We start from the raw sequence: 18,452 nt of genomic DNA on the forward strand, positions 1-18,452 counted from the left end.
TTTATGATCGGTTACACAGCATGAAAACATTTTAAAAGTCTGGTTTCAAATCTGAAACCAGCTTCAGGGCTTTTTAAAGTTTCATGCTTACTTAGCTTATAAACCAGATAGATTTCAGCCATCTGATACATTTCTAATTTAGACACAGAACACCAAATTAATGCAATTAAATTCTGGGTAGAATAAAATAAAATGAAACCCCAAATCCAAGTAAAGTTGAAACAGCCCTAACAGCCCTTATTGTCCCCCTCAATAATTTCAGCATCCAACTAGAATCAATAAATTACTGTAGGTGGCAAAAAATATGTCCCAGCCCATATTGTAGGTACGTAGATGTTTTTTATTGTCTCTCACTGCCCATTAGATGGCACCTGTCTGGGCTCTGGAGGTGGAGGAAGCGGAGGCGGGCAGGCTGGAGGTCTGACTCCAGGTTTTTTGATGGGAGGCTTCTTGAGGACTTGAGGAGGTTGAGGCCCGGGTGAGGCCTCCACCTTGGTTTTGGTGTCTGCCTTCTGGGCTGTGGGGCGAGGCGGAGGGACCTGGGGCTTGGGAGGTACAGGCGCTCTGGGTTTAGAGAACGGCACCACAACCTGCTCACCGGGCTGGACCGGCCGTTTGGGTCCTGAGAAGGATCTGCTCGCTGTGGAGGGTGAAGAAATTAATGTTTTGATCATTTGAAAAAATTAAGCAGTGAGTGTTTTATCAATCTACGTCACATAAGGGATTGAAAACGTATCAAATCAGCCCATCACCCCTGGGCCCTGCCTGATTAAATACTATGTGCATTTACCGCAATGAGCTTCAATGGTCAGGTACGACCAATGGCTTAAGTATCACAACAGTTACTGTTATGATACTATTGCTGTCACTTGAGGCTGCAAATATACGCAAAGGTGAACATTTTATTCTATTGTTTTATAATTATACAGCCTGGATTTCAACACACAATGTTGCAGTTATGTTTTAAGAGGGGAGTAATCAAATTTGAACACACAGGCATGCTCCAGGACTGCAACGTGCTCTAATACACTATATAGTCCAAGCAAGCCGTCTAGAGCCGGGTCTGTATGCCTGATCAGTGCCAAATTTATTGTGCGCACTGCCAGTATATTATGTACCTCCATTCATGTTTTTTCTCACATACGTTTCATACTTTTTTGAAATATTTATATATATATATATATAATTATAATGGAGTTCAATGGGGCTCTAGACTGAAATGTTAAAAAACGTTTGTCATACGTCATAGACATAAAAAAAAAGACAAAAATTATTGAGCAGTTAGGAAGTGACAACAGTGTGATTGATGACACTTGCGTCAGTAAAGGTCATTATTTTGTCAGTAGCGTGACTTCCTGTTTCCTCTGCATTTCCTGGTTGTTTGAACGCGGCTGTAATGTTTTTTTTTCTATTTTATGTATGCATAGTCTGAGAAAGCAATACTTTATGATTGTGAGAGAGAGTAAATCTTCTAGGCCAAAAATAAATATGAACAAATAAACAACTTAAATATTAAAGTTTAAAGTTAAAAATCAACCCACTGAGGAGAAAACGCATGAGAATGGCCACACAATGGCATAAAAGCTAGCCCCCTGTGCTATTGTAGGTTCTTGCCAACACAACTTTTCCTAATTATACATTTAAATCTAAGTATTTTATAACTTTGCACCAGGGAACACATTTCACCTTCAAATGTGCTTCCTGTATAAATCTGCAAAAACAAAAAATAGTTATGCACAGAGCCAATTGTCCAAGAGGAAATAAATGGATAAGGACAGAAGGACAGACAGAATGAACGAAGAACCACGGTTAGGGTTAGGATAATAAGATAGTAGGATAAAAGGATAGATAAAATGGTTAACAGTCTGACTGGAACAATAGAACATCAACCTACGTTTGAGGGGTGAACCGATTTTCACCGTGGCTTTAGGGGACTGTGTTGGTGCCTCGGAAATGGGACCCTGCTGACTCAGGTCCAAGCTCAGATTCTGGCTCGGACGTCTGGGAGCTGGGGTCGGGGTTTGAGCCGCAGTACAGCTGACGGTGGTAGAAGTGTTTGAAACCAGGGGGGCACTGGGGACAGGCTGCGAGGACGGGTTGGTGGCTGTTTGGTTGGGAGAGGTTGGTACAGCTGAGTCAGATGTTGGGTTGTCCCATGTGATGACTCCACTACGACCACTCATAGAACCAGACGACTTCGGGAGGAAGCATCCCATGCTGTCCTGAGAGGCGGTGCTGAGAGGAGGGACATTAGAAATACACAAGAATTAAAATGAGATAGATTTGTAAAAGAATTACATACCTGTAAGGGTAAATGTTTACATTCTCAGAGTTAAAGCTGTAATCTGTAAGTTTTATGTCCTCCCCAGACGGAGAGAGGTCACAGGGGAGATATTAGACTTATGAGCTTCAGGCAGTAGGTGTCCAACCAAATTTCCTCAATGGAAAAGTAGAGACCACCTCCAACCACTACTTGTGAACCAGCAGGTGTCCTACCACTGCAAATGACATTTGCAGTGGTAGGACACCTGCTGGTTGACAAGTATCCGTGCCTGAAGCTTTAATGTGCTAGTTATGTTGTATTAAAGGAGCACTTCAACCATTTTCAACATTGTCTCCATATAATTGGTCCGCACTACTTCTCATTAGAAAATGGTACTATTTCTGTCTACTCGCTCTATGTTTCAAAGGGGCCATGTGGACACACATACTTGCATAAACTGTTTATTGATGCAGCAATAATGGCTTCTCTTTAAGTTTCCAGTAAGAGAAAGGCTGTAGTTTCTATGGTTTCTGAACTGTCCATATCCCACCTCTGAGACACAGAGTGAGTAGACGGAAATTCTTTTCTAATGAGCATTATTAGTGAGGACCGATTATATGAAAATGGGTGAGATCCGTACAGATTGGTTAAAATAACATTTTATTCATTTAAATATGTGAGCAAAGGTTCTCAACTTTGATTCACAACCTTGACTATTCAATAAATGTATAGTGAATTATATACTTTTACTATTTACCATTGATCTCTATATTTAGAGGTACTTAAAATAGCAATTACATTCATAATATTTTTTTCACCATAATGGGCAAATAAATGATGGAACATAAGCATAAACCTAGCCTTACAAGCTAGTTACCTGTTAGTCTTGGAGAGAGGAAAATGATGGGAGGAGCAGGAAGAAGTTGAGGAGGAAGACGAGGTCCTAGTTTTTGCATTCTCAGGGATCGGGGACTGGCTGACAGTCACAGGCTGGGACAAAATCGGGCTCTCTGGAAGTTCTGGGATCTCAAAGGACACCTCTGAAAATGATGAAACAAAAATTCACCCTCCCCCTTATCTGACACGTATTATTATCACAGGAGAAAGAGAAGCATCTTCATATGTCTATGGGTCAGATCTTTTACGCCTTTACTGTTGGCTGCTTGCAATGTAGCTGATCTGGGAACTGATATGGTTGTTCTTATTGCAAGTCTCTCCAAGTAGTGGGGCCAATCCCCACATCAACATGCCTTTGAGAACGACATGGATCAAATTTCATGTTCACTCAATAAACGCAAGAGAGACCTTATCAGAAAATAACTATTTTACATCACTTTAGCATCTTAGGGATTGTTATGGATTTTTAGGCAGTTTAACATGCAACATTGCAACCATATGGTCAGCGCACTAACCAACTAGAAAGGTTGCTCAATGGAGCGCAAATCTCTACCAGGAGGCACACTACAATAATAATACTACACTGTCTGATACAGTAACCTCAAACTGCTTATGTCTCATTCTCGCTCTGTGTCCGGTGCACAATGAGCACTTGTAATAAAAGTAATAAAAATAACTGTTAACCAAAACTCGTTAACGGTTATTAACCATTAACTGATAAGAGTATGATGTATGTAAGGACAGTGTAACTAATTGTAAAATGCAATCGTTGGTGAATAAATATTGAGACCACTGAAACTTAGGCCCGGTAAGAAAAATATATTTCCTAATCTACTTTATATATATGCTGTGGTGCTTGTCATCGTGCGTATTATGTAATTGCCTCAGTTATGTTATATTTTTAATCGATGCAAAGAATAAATATTGATTCAGATCATAATGCTATTACAAAACACGGTGTTGTCATGTTTAGTGACATGGTCTGCAGTAAGGTAAAGAATCTGTGGTTTGTAGTCAGTGGGTTAAACATCCAAAAACACTGGTGTGGTCTTTTAAACGTTGTGCAAAGCTGATGTGTATGTGTATACAGTACCTTCAGGGAACAGACTGCTGCAGTGCTGAATGAGAGGTTCCATCACCATTACCACCTGAACTGATGAGGCGGATGCCATGTCAGACAAAGATATCTCCCTGGGAGAGAGAATTGGAGTTGGTTGGTTAGTTGGTTGGTTGGTTGGTTAGTTGATTGAGAGAGAGAGAGAGAGAGAGAGAGAGAGAGAGAGAGAGAGAGAGAGAGAGAGAGAGAGAGAGAGAGAGAGAGAGAGAGAGAGAGAGAGAGAGAGAGAGAAGAGATAGACCAACAGGCAGCCGGTCAGATATACAGAGAGCCAGGAAAGAGAGACAGAGGACTGTCCAGTGGTTATAAAGAATGTTCTGCCATATTGGAGTTACAATAGAAGGAGAGAGTTCCCTTGCAGTGAGACTGAGACCAGAGCCACACAGGCATGAAAAACAACCACCATGAGTCCGCGAGTGATTGATTTACTGGCCTATGTACATGAAATGTGTGCCAAATGTTGACTGATCTGATGCTTGAAGTCACAAATTCTAGATTGTAAAGGCATTTTCTTTGTTTTTGTCATCAATCCTTCAACATGGTGTCAAATAATCCTCAACCATAACCATTTGATACATTACGTCAGTGATCCTGACAGTCCTCTACTGCATGACATGGAGAGACAAGAAGAGTAAGAAGACAGCATCTACTCACTCTTCAGTGAGTGGCCAGAGCAGGTTGGGTCCCAGGACGATGGCAATGTTATTGGAAGTCATCCTATTTACAGACTGCTGCTCAGACAGCAGGGACAAGAACTGGACCAGGTACCTGATGGAAGAGCGGGGTCAGGCTCAGTACTCAATTTGTCACAAACGGGAAAGGTTTGCAGCAAGGCATTAAACACATTGCAGCCAAACAACAAACAGAGAATACATAAAACATAGAATACAAATTAAATCAGTAGGTTAAAATCAGTGGTGGTTCTCTACTCTGGTTCCTAGGGGACCCAGGTTTTTGAACCTTTATGGTGAGAGAAGTTTATCAATCTCGTGTTCTGATGAGTTTTGAATGCACATGAATTCCAGACAAACATGAGTTCATACCGGAGATTACTGTAGTTCTCAGGTGGCAGCTTCTTCAGCAGCACTCTGAATTGCTCCAACTTGTCTGTTAGCTCTTTTTCCCTGAAATGGAAACAAGTAAATGCTAAAAAAAACAAAAACCATACACACGTAGCTGAAAGTTTACCAAACTAAAATGTTGCAAAACTGAAGGCATTATATTCACCCTGCGGCTTTGAACCATTCACTGTAAAGGTCAAAGGTCAGCAGAGGTTCAGGAAGTTCTCTCAGGTAACACTTCAAAACTCCTGGAAACACATTATAATGTGAGAGAGGCATGCATCAGTATTAATGGCTGGGTATTTCTATGTATTTAAAATAATAATTATTACCTCTATCCAAATGCTGGAATAGCAGAGGAATTATATGAAAGCTCTGAGTATTACCTCTATCCAAGCTATTTGAGCTATTTAGTATGAGCACCTAGCTTGGAACCTGGCCTGGATGTTGTATGGCAGGTGTGTAAGTCTAAGCGCAGGTTTAGCTAATGGGGCCCGTTCACCTCTTAAACCCTACATTGTAGGGTTTAAGAGGTTGACCAGGGTCCCACAGGGATCTGTACTTGGTCCCCTCCTTTTCCCCCTGTATACCAAAGCTCTTTGCCGAAAATAGCTGAATTACAAACCCACAACACGTTGCAGCAGGATGTGCTGTGAGTTTAGATCTGCTATTTTTTACTGAATGTTCACCTATTTTCACAAAGTGTTCACTTAATAGTAATGCTAGGGTTCAAGTGGTTAAACTAAGCACACACACCACCACCAGAAGACTCCTTCCTTCCAGGATACTGTGCCACTTCTACAGGTGCACCATAGAGGGTATCCTGACTGGCTGCATCACTGTCTGTTACAGAAGAAGCAACACCCATAAAGCACAAGTTTGGCCCTAGCTTAGTGGCAGAGAGTCGTAGAAAGTCTGTCTGGTAAGCAGAAGGTTACCGGTTCGCCTCCCGCCGAAGTGTCCCTGAACTAGTTCCCCCAAAGCTCACATCTGAGCAGCCATCAGCTGAATGAAGCTGAAACTGAATTGCCCACGTGGGATTAACAAAGCTTGTTTAAAACAGCACAGCACAGAAGTGAGCTGGCAACCATGCAAGACCTCTGCAACCTGAGGAGTAGGGGGAAGGCCTTTGCACTCTGCTACCATCTGGCAAATGATAGTGAACCAGCAGGCTCAGGGAAGTTTCTAATCTCAGGCCATAACACTTCTGAACTCTAAACAGTGATATAATGTAACCTGTACAATCTGTGACTCATCTCACACTGTCACACCACACATACATCCACAGTATTATACTGCACTGCTCATTTTACCACCATACTGTAACTACTTACTTGGCTGCACCTTTTATACAGGTATATATAGTATAAGGTACAGGATTTACAATGTGATATTAGAAAAACTTGAACCTTGAAGTTCCCTTAGAATGACTTGTGTGTTCTCTCACCTGCAACTGCATGAGGTTCCATGCTGAACTCACTGTGGTCAACCTTTCCTCGATTCAGACCTGCCTTCAGCCTCTTCACTATAGAGGCTGCTGCTGCCAGGCGAAATAGACCCTGAGATGGAAGAAGCAGGGTGGGAAACAAGAGACGAAGGATACTTCTTCACAAGTTCAAGTATGAGAAACAAAATTGTGTGACATTGAGGAGAAAAACGACAGGATTCTTATATCCATATATAGTCTATTGACTGGTGAGATCATGGATGTGGCTCAATAATCAAGTTCATGTTCAAGTAGGCGTTCGGGTGGCGCAGTGGTAAAGTGCCTGCCCACCAACGCAGAGGTTGTGGGCTCGAATCCACCGGCTTTGTCGAGCGTCTATACGAACACAATTGGCCTGTGTTCAGGGGAGGGAAGCCAGGTGGGGAGGATGAGACTCTAACAGTTAATTCATACTTTCACCTAGAAACCATAGCTCAATGCTAGAAACTAAAAGCTGTTAAGAACACGAGAGACATGCAACACAGGCACCTGGTTGTTACTGTATATGTGATCAGATGAACCCTGTTCTACTCACTCTGACATCATTCTGATGTCACATTTAACAGCTAACATGTGAGTGTATTGTAGCTAATGTATAACCAACCTCTTCCCTCATGCCTGTTCTCAGGAGCATTTGAACACATTCGTGGATGGGTACAGCGATCTCTGTGCCGCTTTGAGACAGATGAGCCAGCAGTGGTTCACCAAACACCTTTCTGTTAGACACGCAGCTCATGGGATCTGTTAAAACATGCACATGCAGATGCTGCTATTATTATTATTATCATCATTATTATTATAATTTGTATAACTACTACTACGTTATACATACATACATTATACTAGTATTAGTAACAGTGGGCTTTCTCAAAAGGTCTTTTAGTTTAGTTTATTAGTTATTTGTTTATTGAAAAAAAAAAAAAAAAAGGTGAAACAAACCACCAACGAACTGTCCTCATGTTGTCTTGAAACAAACAAAAGACAATGACAAAAAGTGTCCATGACATTTTGATTGACCTTTGTTGCTGTTGTTGTCTTTTATTTCTGAGATGGATCGTTGCAAGGCCTCATGGGATCTTTTGTGATATTCCTCCTGCAGCTCCAAAAGCTACAATGGGGAATGATAAAACAGTCAGTCAGTGTTCGCTACATTTATTGTGTGAATGACAGCCAGAGCCATACCACAATATAACTACATATACGCTCAAAAACTAATTTACAGCCAGCGAGGCATAAAAATAAGAAGATACAACATATAGAGAATATTTACAACTCACACGAATGAAGTAGTTAGCATAGTCATCTTCTTTTGAGGCAAAGAGATAGAGATCAGCAGAGTACTGGTCCTAAAGGCACAGGGTTCAGAGTATTAATTTACAGTGCAGTTTACTATCAAAACACCACAGCAGAGGAAACGGGACTTGTTGGATTCAAATGTTATATTTGTGTATGTAATGTATGTGACAGTGTTTCTGTGACTTATCACACAAAAAGCATGCAGAGGAGACAGTCCATAAGTATACTAAGAACCTTGATGTGGTCCAACTTCTTCTTGGCCTCTTCTGCATCGTCTCTCAGTCCATCTTGCTTCGCCTGAGGGGCAGTGCTACCCACACACCTAGCCCCACACACACACACGCACGCGCACGCACACACACACACACACACACACACACACACACACACACACACACACACACACACACACGCACGCACGCGCACGCACGCACACACACACACACACACACACACACACGCACGCGCACGCACACACGCACACGCACACACACACACACACGCACGCACGCGCGCGCACGCACACACGCACACACACACGCACGCACGCACGCACGCACGCACGCACGCACGCACGCACGCACGCATACACGCACACGCACACGCACACACACACACCATATCAATAAGCCATTTGGTGTACGTACGGCTAAATACCATAGTAGCGAACTGTTTCAATCAGAATCAGAATCAACTTGTACACGTCACATGATTAGAGGTGTAAAAGAGATTTTTTTTTGTGCAAGTTCTCAACATTGGAAATACAGGAAGAGTTAGAATAGAGAAAGAGCTCAAAATTAGCTTAATTTGTTCATGTTAAAAGCATTGCCCACCTGTTAGATGCATTTTGGAAGTCTGTATTCAGTTTGGCAAACTGTTTCTTATTCCTGATTATATCAGGTAAATCGTCCTAGAATGGAAAATAAGTAAATACGTGAAAGCACAGTAATTACAAGCTTGGGGGGACTTACATGCAGTTTTCATTAGTTACCTCAGAGAGTTTGTTGAGGGGCTCTAAAACGTCCTTCTCCACTTTCATCTCAAAGTCTGCCTGCACGGTCGCCAGATTTAGCTCTGCGAAACAACACAACTGCAATGCGTGTCTGTCACACAAACACAAACACACACACACACACACACACACACACACACACACACACACACACACACACACACACACACACACACACACACACACACACGCACACACACGCGCACACACACACACACACACACACACACACACACACACACACACACACACACACACACACACACACACACACACACACACACACACACATAGCAAGACTGTCAGGATGGATGGATGGATGGATGGATGGATGGATGGATGGATGGAAGGATGGAAGAATGGAAGGATGGATGGATGGATGGAAAATAGAACAAAACTGTCACCTGATAGGGGACTGTTCATCAAAGTTACTGAGGCTTTCTGCCATGGTGGTAGACAGCAACATGAGAGGAAGCTTTTTCTGTGAACAGAGAGGAGAGAGACAGACAGAGAGAGACGTTAAAGTTGGTTTAATTACTTTTAAGAAACCAACTAATTGTTCACAAACAGATATGTCTGCTCTCAGGGTTACACACATCTGATTGTCTGAATCAACAGCTAATGTATGCACTGTAATTACTGTTCTTCTAAAGGTTGTATTATATTTGCACCCATAGTGCTCCTGAAGGTATGTAGGCTGGACAGAATGGCCCAGAATTTCACAACATGTCTAGTCTTCAACCAGCCAACATTTTCACATGTCACCCCCCATCCCCAAGGAAGGTGACATGTCTGAATGACTGGAGATCTGGCGCTATCACCACAATAGTCAGCAAATGATTTGAGAAGCTGGAGAGAAATTACATCTGCTCCACGCTACCTCCCTCGCTGGACCGTCAAAACAGATCCACCGACGACGCAATTGCCATGGCTCTTCACACCGTCCTCTCGCATGTGACTCGACAAGGAATAAGCCAGTCCAACTTCATGATGAGTGCCAAGCTGGGAGGCATTAGCCTGGTAAACCCTCCCTCCGGAAATCTCATTTCCATTTGATTTCAGGAGTGAGTCTGGCCTGATCGCCCATTCTGCAATATTGGCTGTGTACACCAAATGGACGAGCCTATCAGCGTCGTCGCACATCGTTCTGTGATTGACAGCGACAGTTGGCCAATCAGGTGGCGAGTTCGAGTGAGCCCGAATGGCACCGAGTGCAGCCTGAATGCAGCCGACAAAACACGAACGGCAGCCATCTTTTCTGTCCGCTATTTTCTCCGCTGTTTTTTTACTTCAAAAAGCTCTCAAACTTCTATTTTGAGGCACGGAATTTACTTATAAGATATCGTTTGGATAGAATTTAGTTGTTTAACTTCATATATGTGGTCAATTAATCATGACAGAGCCTATTTAAAAAATAAAAAATTAGAGAACCGGTAGGGGCGGGCAGTGACACGCATGTATCCGAATAAGGCAAACCATTTTGGGCATGGCCGTCTCAAAAGTCCCGTTGCGTCACATTAGTCTGGTGAACTGCTGATTGGCTGAAGGGGAAAAACGATCATTGGCTGAAGGGGTTGTCAGTCAACGGTATTACTCCCGCCCAACTCCAGCCCACAGCCAATATTGCAGAATGGGCGATCAGGCCAGACTCACTCCTGAAATCAAATGGAAATGAGATTTCCGGAAGGAGGGTTTACCAGGCTAGGGAGGCATTGGGTACCATCTATATTGTCTTTGGAATGACTCTGCCGGGGATTGAACCCCGACTCCACAGTCTCAAGGTGGACACTCAACAACCACAAGGCCACTGAGCTATTAAGAGTCTGGTCAGGTGCAGCTGAAACACTGAAAGGCTTGTGCTGGCCTACATAAAGACAATCACAGACCCTCTGCTGGATGTCCTGCAGTTTCCCTACTAGGCCATTAGGTCAGTGGATGATGCCGTCAACATAGGTCTGACTCTGCACTGCATTCTCAAGCTCCTGGACTGCCAGGGGACCTATGTAAGCAGGGGCGGACTGGCAACCAAAATCAGCCTGGGAATTTAAATTATTATTAAATATTATAATTTTTATAAATAAAAACTATAACGTAGTGATAGCATGCAGCCAAAGCACATCAATCAGTTGATCAGTCAGTCTTTCAAATATAAATACAAAGTCCAGCAAGACAGTCTATGGAAACAGACCCTGACAGTCTGTTGAAGTGTACTGCACACAGGCTTATGAAACGTTTCATACTGTATATTGACACTACTTGAACTTTTACAATCTATGGGAGGAAACTGACAAAAAGATAATAAAGAGAGAAGTATGGTAAAATTATCATCCAAATGAATAACGCATTAATAAATAATAAATTCAAAGTAAGTTATGTGCACAATGCAAGGAACTAACTTATGCCTAACGATGTGCAATAATCAATAATAAGTCATTAGATTTATTAATAGGACAAAATATTGCATGATTCATGTGGGAAAGAAGTGGACTCTCATAATAACATCTTTAGCTTTCATTGTATTCCTATGAAGTCTAATCTGATCGACTACCCATAAAGCTATGATCAATTACGGAGTGGATAAAATTGGTATCCCAAAGTGAAAATAGATTTTCTGCTTTAAATAGCTGGAGAGACCCCTGTGCCTGAACAAATATTTTATAGCATGAATTTTCAGTGTTTTTCAGGCCAGTGAACCAAATTTTCTTTAAAGCCTTCCATACAGCTTAAAGGCCATATGACATTCATTTTCACTTTTTTGATTTTTTTATGTTTTTTGGGGGGTTTTATGACCTCAATTACTCCCAAAAAATCTGAACTTTGAACAATCAGTGGATTTTCTTTGGTCTGGGGTTTTCTGAATAATTAGGCTGAAAAGTAATCTGAGCTTGGCCCTTGGGCAGTGAAGTCACAGGCCATTAATCCCGCCCACTCTCCTCCTCGCCCCTCCCCTCCCCTATGCTTTCCTTGGGGGGGGGCGGAGCAGAGGCGATGATTGACAGGCAAAATCCCTCAGCAGCGACACCCGCAGGCAAAGATTTTTTTTTTCATTGCAGTTGAAAAGGCTTTAGAAATGTGAGAGAAAAACACCTGCCATGGATCACTGGAGTGGATTTTTTTGTTAAAACTTTTTATACACGTTTGAAGGACCATGACAAAGACTTTTAATGTTTGGTAAAACTGAATGTCATGAAACCTTTAATAAGAGATTACATTCATTCTAAAATTGACACTGATCAGTAGATGCACCATGTAAGACATACAGCATACCAAATAGAATGATTATGTAGTTTAACTGTAGCGATTGTAGAGAGTTTTTGTATTATTATTAAGGATTTTTTTTCTTCAAATAAAATAGCATTCTTTGCAAGGAACAACGTTAATTTGACTGTATTTAATTGTAAGCAATATTTGAGAGTAGTTTCATTCAAATATTTTAGCCAAGGACTCATCTTGCAAGGAATCAAGTGAACATAATTAGAAAAGGTAATTGGCCAGTATTAGCTGTTGAATCTCACCATGCGTCTTTCAGCGTCTAGCCCCTGGTGGCTGTGCAGGCAGCATTGCAGCTTCTTATGAATGGCCTGAGCTGCCTTCTTGGCTGGCTCCACCCGCTGCTCCACCTGGAATCCATGGAAGACAAGACACTCTTTAGTGTGTACGTGTGCGTGTGCGTGTGCGTGTGAGAGTGTGTGTGTGTGTGTGTGTGTGTGTGTGTGTGTGTGTGTGTGTGTGTGTGCGTGTGCGCGTGTGCGGGTGTGTGGGTGTGTGTGTGTGTGTGTGTTAGTGTGTGTGTGTGTGTGTGTGTGTGTGTGTGTGTGTGTGTGTGTGTGTGTGTGTGTGTGTGTGTGTATGGATGGATGGATGGGAGTGTGGATGGATGGATGTAGGGAAACACCCAAAGCATTAACAGAAAGATGCTGTACTGTATATAGCTAGCATACAGTATAACCACTTTTATTACACAAACTATTGCCATTTTGCGCATTCTTTCATCCAAAACATCTTACAATGCCATGAGGGCAGGATTGGGACCTGAACCCTTAACCATATCAGTGCACAGCAAAATAAAGTAATAATGTAACTGCAAGAGTAAATAATAAAATAAAATTGATGATCGTGTAAATTTTTACACTCTCAGTTAAATTAACAGTGGGTGTTAGTGCTATGGCGTAGGGCCATTTAACTACCATGGATACAACTATCTGAAACAAAGATCTATCTCACCAAGACCAGGTCCCCATGAAGAAGGCCAGTGGCATCATCTTGTGACCTACAGGAGATCAAGTCACGTTATTTAGGTTCGTGATTAAAATAATGTCGCTGGATCTGTCAGGGGGGAAATAATTACACAGCATGTTTGTCACTAGTTTCAATAATTGTCCATGTCTACTGTACATTTACATTTGATTCAACACAAACTGTCGTGAGAGGCCCATTAATGTCACACATATGGATTTCTACAGGTACAGATTCTCGGAGTCAGGGTGATGTGATGTGTGTATGGCTGTTTTAAGGGATATACACGTGTATAGGTATCTATTTTTATGAGGGTGACGTTTTTATTTTTTATATTTGAATTATAAATTTGTTTTCTATTTTATGTAATTCTATTATTTAGTGTCTCTTGGCTATCTTCCTTTTTTCCTTACCAGTTTGTACATTCTTTGAAGTGACCATAAAATCTAGCAAGCTGGTGTGCATGTTATTGATGCCTTAGTAACGTCATATAACACTTTCGTGCGAAGGCAGCAGATAGCAGACCACAACGTGTCGTGATACAACGCATTGTGAGCTAGTTGATCTGCTGCTTTTGTAAAAGTGGTTAGGTCTGTCTGTGGGTTTTATAAACATTTAACCAATGAAGAGTATTAACATCCATTGGAACACTTGGGCATAGTGTAGGCCTACAAGGTTTCCCCCCAACAGCCACGATATACTGTAACTGTATACAGACGAGCAGCAGGTCTGTTGTCACTGCATGGTAACAACAAAAAGTAGGCTACATATAGGTATTAGCAGAGACATTTTCGGGTGAGTACAACAAGCCAAATGACATCGCCTCTCACGTTCAACTTGATGCTGAACCACAACAACCTCCACCGTTCCGTTTTAAACTATTATCTATGACATTTCAGGATAGTCACACCACTGCAAGTGAGAGTTTGGTGTGAGTCACACCAAACCCTCACTTGCAGTGGTGGAAAACCATAATATACTTGTGTAAACATAGAGATATTGTATATCACTAGAAAATGTGAAAAAAAAATGCCTAGAAAAACTACACATAAGAATAGTTCAAGTAAATGCTGTTAAAAAAATATTTCTTCTCTCTCTGAGCTTTAGGTAAAAGATTATCTTTTCAAGATTGAAATGCAGAAAAGCCATGTTCACTTTTTCTGGCTTGTGTCTCTTGAAATAAACACTGGTATATTAGTGAGCTAGACATATTTTTCAAGTTCTCATGTCATACGGATATACACTCATGTGAGGATATTCACGATTGTCCTGATAATAGGAATCACCACAATAAAATGATTAAAAATAAAATATGATTACAATACCAAATCTTACAGTATATCCACCTATCCACCCTACATTCAAAACAGAGGGAATCAATCCATACATTCACTTCCAAACATACACCTCCTTAGCACAATCACAAACTGTAATGGAAACCCAGCCCAGTTGACTGGCAGGTCATATGATCTGCAGCACAAAGGTGCTGTTGCTTTTTCTACTGAAATTTTGGAAACCCCCCCTGGAGGAGAAATACACCCCCAGCGTCATTGAACAAGAAACTATAGTTCCCTTATTTATGCCCTTCTATCACTTTCAACTTCTCCTGTACCGGCGAAAAAGCAGCATTTCTCTATTTCTTAAAGACCACATTGCCATTCTGGACACTGGGTTTTGCATGCTTATGTCAACGAAAACAGAGGTGTGTGTGTGTGTGTGTGTGTGTGTGTGTGTGTGTGTGTGTGTGTGTGTGTGTGTGTGTGTGTGTGTGTGTGTGTTAATTTGTGGTTATAATAGTAATAGCTGAATTGTACTTTTATACTACTGTATTATGTACTTACTACTATAGTCCAAACTAAAGAATACCAGCTCACATCCACCTCCAGGTACCAGCAATTCCATTATAATCAAAACGAGTCAATTGTAAATTGTAATTGGTATGCCACTTTACACAATGCCCATAACACTATAATAAAGAAAACTCATGTCTGTCTGTACTTGCAGAGTTCTTCCCATATCAGAGGGGCAAACTCAAGCAACTCATGTATTATCTGTACAAAGTCAGAATTGCGTGGATGTGTTGCCACTGGCACTGCTCTTTGTTTGAGCATACAATGTTTCTGGTGCAGATGGTCTGGATACAGTATAAGTTTATTATTAGACTATACCATAATGAGTCAGATATAGACAAACAAACAAAGCAATAAGAAATCTTAAATGAAGCCTCCTACGCTAGATGTTGATGTTAGCAAGTACATTTCACTATGTCTACCTACAGTAGACTACACTAACCTAAATGCTATCTCTATCTGTTGGTGGTAAGGGGCCATGAGTCCGTGACAACTGCTGAGATATTATCTTCACACCTTCACAACTGTCAAAACTGAAACTGTCAGATGTCATTTAAACAGTTCCTTATTATACAGTACATACTTCACACTACTCTGCTGCTATGGAAAAAAAAAACTATCTCAATAAACAGCACATATAAGTTGATGACCTTTAATTCAAATGTGCATGTACAGCATTGTATGTGTACTTACTTATGTACCGTATATGTATACTATACACAATATACAAACTGAAAACCTTTATTCTCACAAAGTAAAATCTCATATATTACAATTCCCACCGCATTACACTGGGTTTTTCAATCAACGCAAAAATACAAAAAAATATTTTTCATCCAGCCGAATGATTACATGTACTTTGACATGAACATACTCACTTTCCGGGACAGGCTTTGGCTCTCAGGATGCTCAGTGACTGTTTCAGCAGCATGCTAGCAGTGGCTTCAAATTCCCTCCTTCTCAGTCCAAAGTGGGTAACCTAACCTATTCCCCAAAATTCTTCTTATAACTTCATTATGCAGGTGAATCCCAGGAATCTCCCTGTTTGGTGCGTGAGTACCGAACGTTGTAAGGTCCAGTGCAGTGACATACAAACAACAGAGTAGTTTTCCTTCTTGTTTCAGAAGTGTGCTTTGCAACCCCATGAGCCTCTCACACAAGGCAGTGAATGAGGAAGTAGATGCATTGTGAACTATAGGGGAAGAGAGGTTCTTTGGTAGTCACAAGGTAATTGAATGTAAACTAACACACCACAGTATTGATTGACTTAGTTTAGGGTGCCATTTCTCCTTAGTCTTCACTACTACACTTCGTTGACTCGCATGGACTAGAATAGCTCAGGCTAATTATTGTAGTGAAAATTGTCTTGCCTCGTCTTATTCTCATCTGGAAATATGAATACATTTCTATCTGGTTTAATAATGTTATCACTTTGCCTCTGTTTAAACTATTTTACAATTTCCTTCTCACATAATGTAGTGTTGCTTGACTCAAAAATACTAAAAGCTAACGGCAATGCAAAAGGACAAGGATGTGAAAATTCTAAAAGAGGAAACTATTGACTGTTGAAAGTCAAATTGCATTAGGGGCTAAATGACCTTCAGTGTGAGAAGCCTTCTCTTTAGAACTTCAGGTCAAACTGTCAAAATCCTTGCCTTTACTTTTAAGTTAGTTCTTGGAACAAATTTCTAAGACAGTCTTTTATGTTGCACCTTTCTGCTTTAATTCACATGACTTTACAATGTATTTAATCAACTATTCATATTTTCATCTTCAGAGTAGCTTGTAAATAATTTAGTAACTTGTTTTGCAACTACAGGACAAAAAGAAATATAGTGACTCCAAGTTGAAAGTTAAAATATATTTTTGTTTATAGAATTCACTGTACTGAATTCTCTGTATTAGACAATGTGTGCACAAAGTACTGATAGTGTAAAACAATATAACTTTGTATATCTAAATTGTATTTATTCACAAAATCACAAGGCAGATCTGGACTTGTCTCAAGGCACACCAACAACTGGCTTAACTGACTGGCAATGCAACAAGAGATAAAACTTAAGGCAGAAGTAGGCTCTGTACTTCTCACCTCCCAAACTCTTGATGTCTTGTCAAATACTGCAGCCTGGTGGCAACTGGCAAAGAACAAATGCACATAATTTTAGTAAAAGAGAGCAAAAATAAAATAAAAATGTTTTTCTATTTATAGTAGTGTAAAGCCCAGTCCACACCAATGATTTGCAACGCAACTCGTTGCAACCACAACCGCTTGCAACCACTTTCAACAGAATCCCAAAACTGCACTGTGCTGCAACTGGTTGCAAGTTGCAACAAGTTGCATTGTTTATCTTTGGTGTAAGTCAGACATAGAACAATGCCAATTTATCAGGAAAGGACATCTTGCTTTTCTTAAAACAATTACTTATATAGTAACACTTCTGTATGGTTCTTCAAATTCTTGGAATACATGATTACCACTACGACCAAAACATCACCTTTACAAGTTAAAGGGCCAGAGTGTAGAACTATACTGTATGAGTTAGCACTGTGTTATCACTTTGGAAAAGAATCATAGCCATTTCCATTACGGAATAGTGTCTCTAATCACCAGGCCATCATGTAGCATACATCACATCAATGTATTTGTCATTGATAGAAAGCAGGTGAAGAGTTCAGGAGTTTAAGGGTCACTCATCAATCTAATGTTGGAACAATTCAACAATGAAAATACAATTAAGAACAAGAAGTTATTTATGAATGTATTTATTTCTATGTAACAAAAGAATTCAAATACAAGATGCAACAAACAAAACATATTTTGACTAATCCTTCCAGTCCTGGAGAGTCCTTTTTGCACTCATTTAAAACACTGTGGCTATGCTCTCATACTGTAAGTTTTCCAAGAGCATTAAATGAATTTCCCTCCGGTAATCAATAAAGGTTGATCTTATCTTATGGGGGTTGTTCTTTCAGATACTTTGGAGTGAGGATGATATTGCTTCACTTTTCAAGGCTTTTATAAACTCCATAGTTCTCAAAGAACAAAACAAAGAGAATGTCACCGGATGTTCTGAAAGCAGAGGCGTTTTGTGCTCTGTGAAGTATTGCATCCTTGACATGACGGTCAAAATAACAGATGTGTGTCCCAGTGCAGTCACTTAAGAACTGCTGCTTCATAACACATTGTCATAGCAATACCTCCTGGAGAAGACAGTGAACTGGTCTTGTGTAAAC

The 18,452-nt window shown here is 40.8% G+C and overlaps 1 protein-coding gene across 1 annotated transcript; it reads right to left on the reverse strand.

Moving 5' to 3' along the window:
• Positions 1–4: 4 nt before the first annotated feature.
• On the reverse strand, positions 5–16,362 carry sh3bp1 (SH3-domain binding protein 1). Its single transcript, XM_080455545.1, has 18 exons — positions 16,097–16,362; positions 13,357–13,402; positions 12,648–12,752; positions 9,537–9,613; positions 9,112–9,223; positions 8,954–9,030; positions 8,355–8,442; positions 8,102–8,170; positions 7,842–7,932; positions 7,429–7,565; positions 6,786–6,897; positions 5,505–5,586; positions 5,321–5,401; positions 4,932–5,045; positions 4,254–4,351; positions 3,141–3,303; positions 1,895–2,235; positions 5–640 (listed from the first exon to the last, which is right to left on the reverse strand). Exons 1-18 carry the CDS (start codon positions 16,147–16,149, stop codon positions 351–353), a joined length of 2,136 nt encoding a protein of 711 aa, XP_080311671.1. The 5' UTR covers positions 16,150–16,362; the 3' UTR covers positions 5–350.
• Between the last annotated feature and the right edge of the window lie 2,090 nt (positions 16,363–18,452).

This window comes from Gymnoscopelus braueri (assembly GCF_963280865.1).
Source record: "Gymnoscopelus braueri genome assembly, chromosome: 17".
In the NCBI taxonomy this organism is placed as follows: Eukaryota; Metazoa; Chordata; class Actinopteri; order Myctophiformes; family Myctophidae; genus Gymnoscopelus; species Gymnoscopelus braueri.

Bases quoted from the DNA above. Each gene is read 5' to 3' on its own strand.
- sh3bp1 (XM_080455545.1), bottom strand. From the start codon at position 16,149: ATGCTGCTGAAACAGTCACTGAGCATCCTGAGAGCCAAAGCCTGTCCC. The intron at 7,933-8,101 runs GTGAGTTGTAAA...TCCCCATTGTAG, and splicing joins ATGCTAACTACTTCATTCGT to CTTTTGGAGCTGCAGGAGGA. The intron at 6,898-7,428 runs GTTGGTTATACA...CTTCCATCTCAG, and splicing joins GAACAGGCATGAGGGAAGAG to GGTCTATTTCGCCTGGCAGC.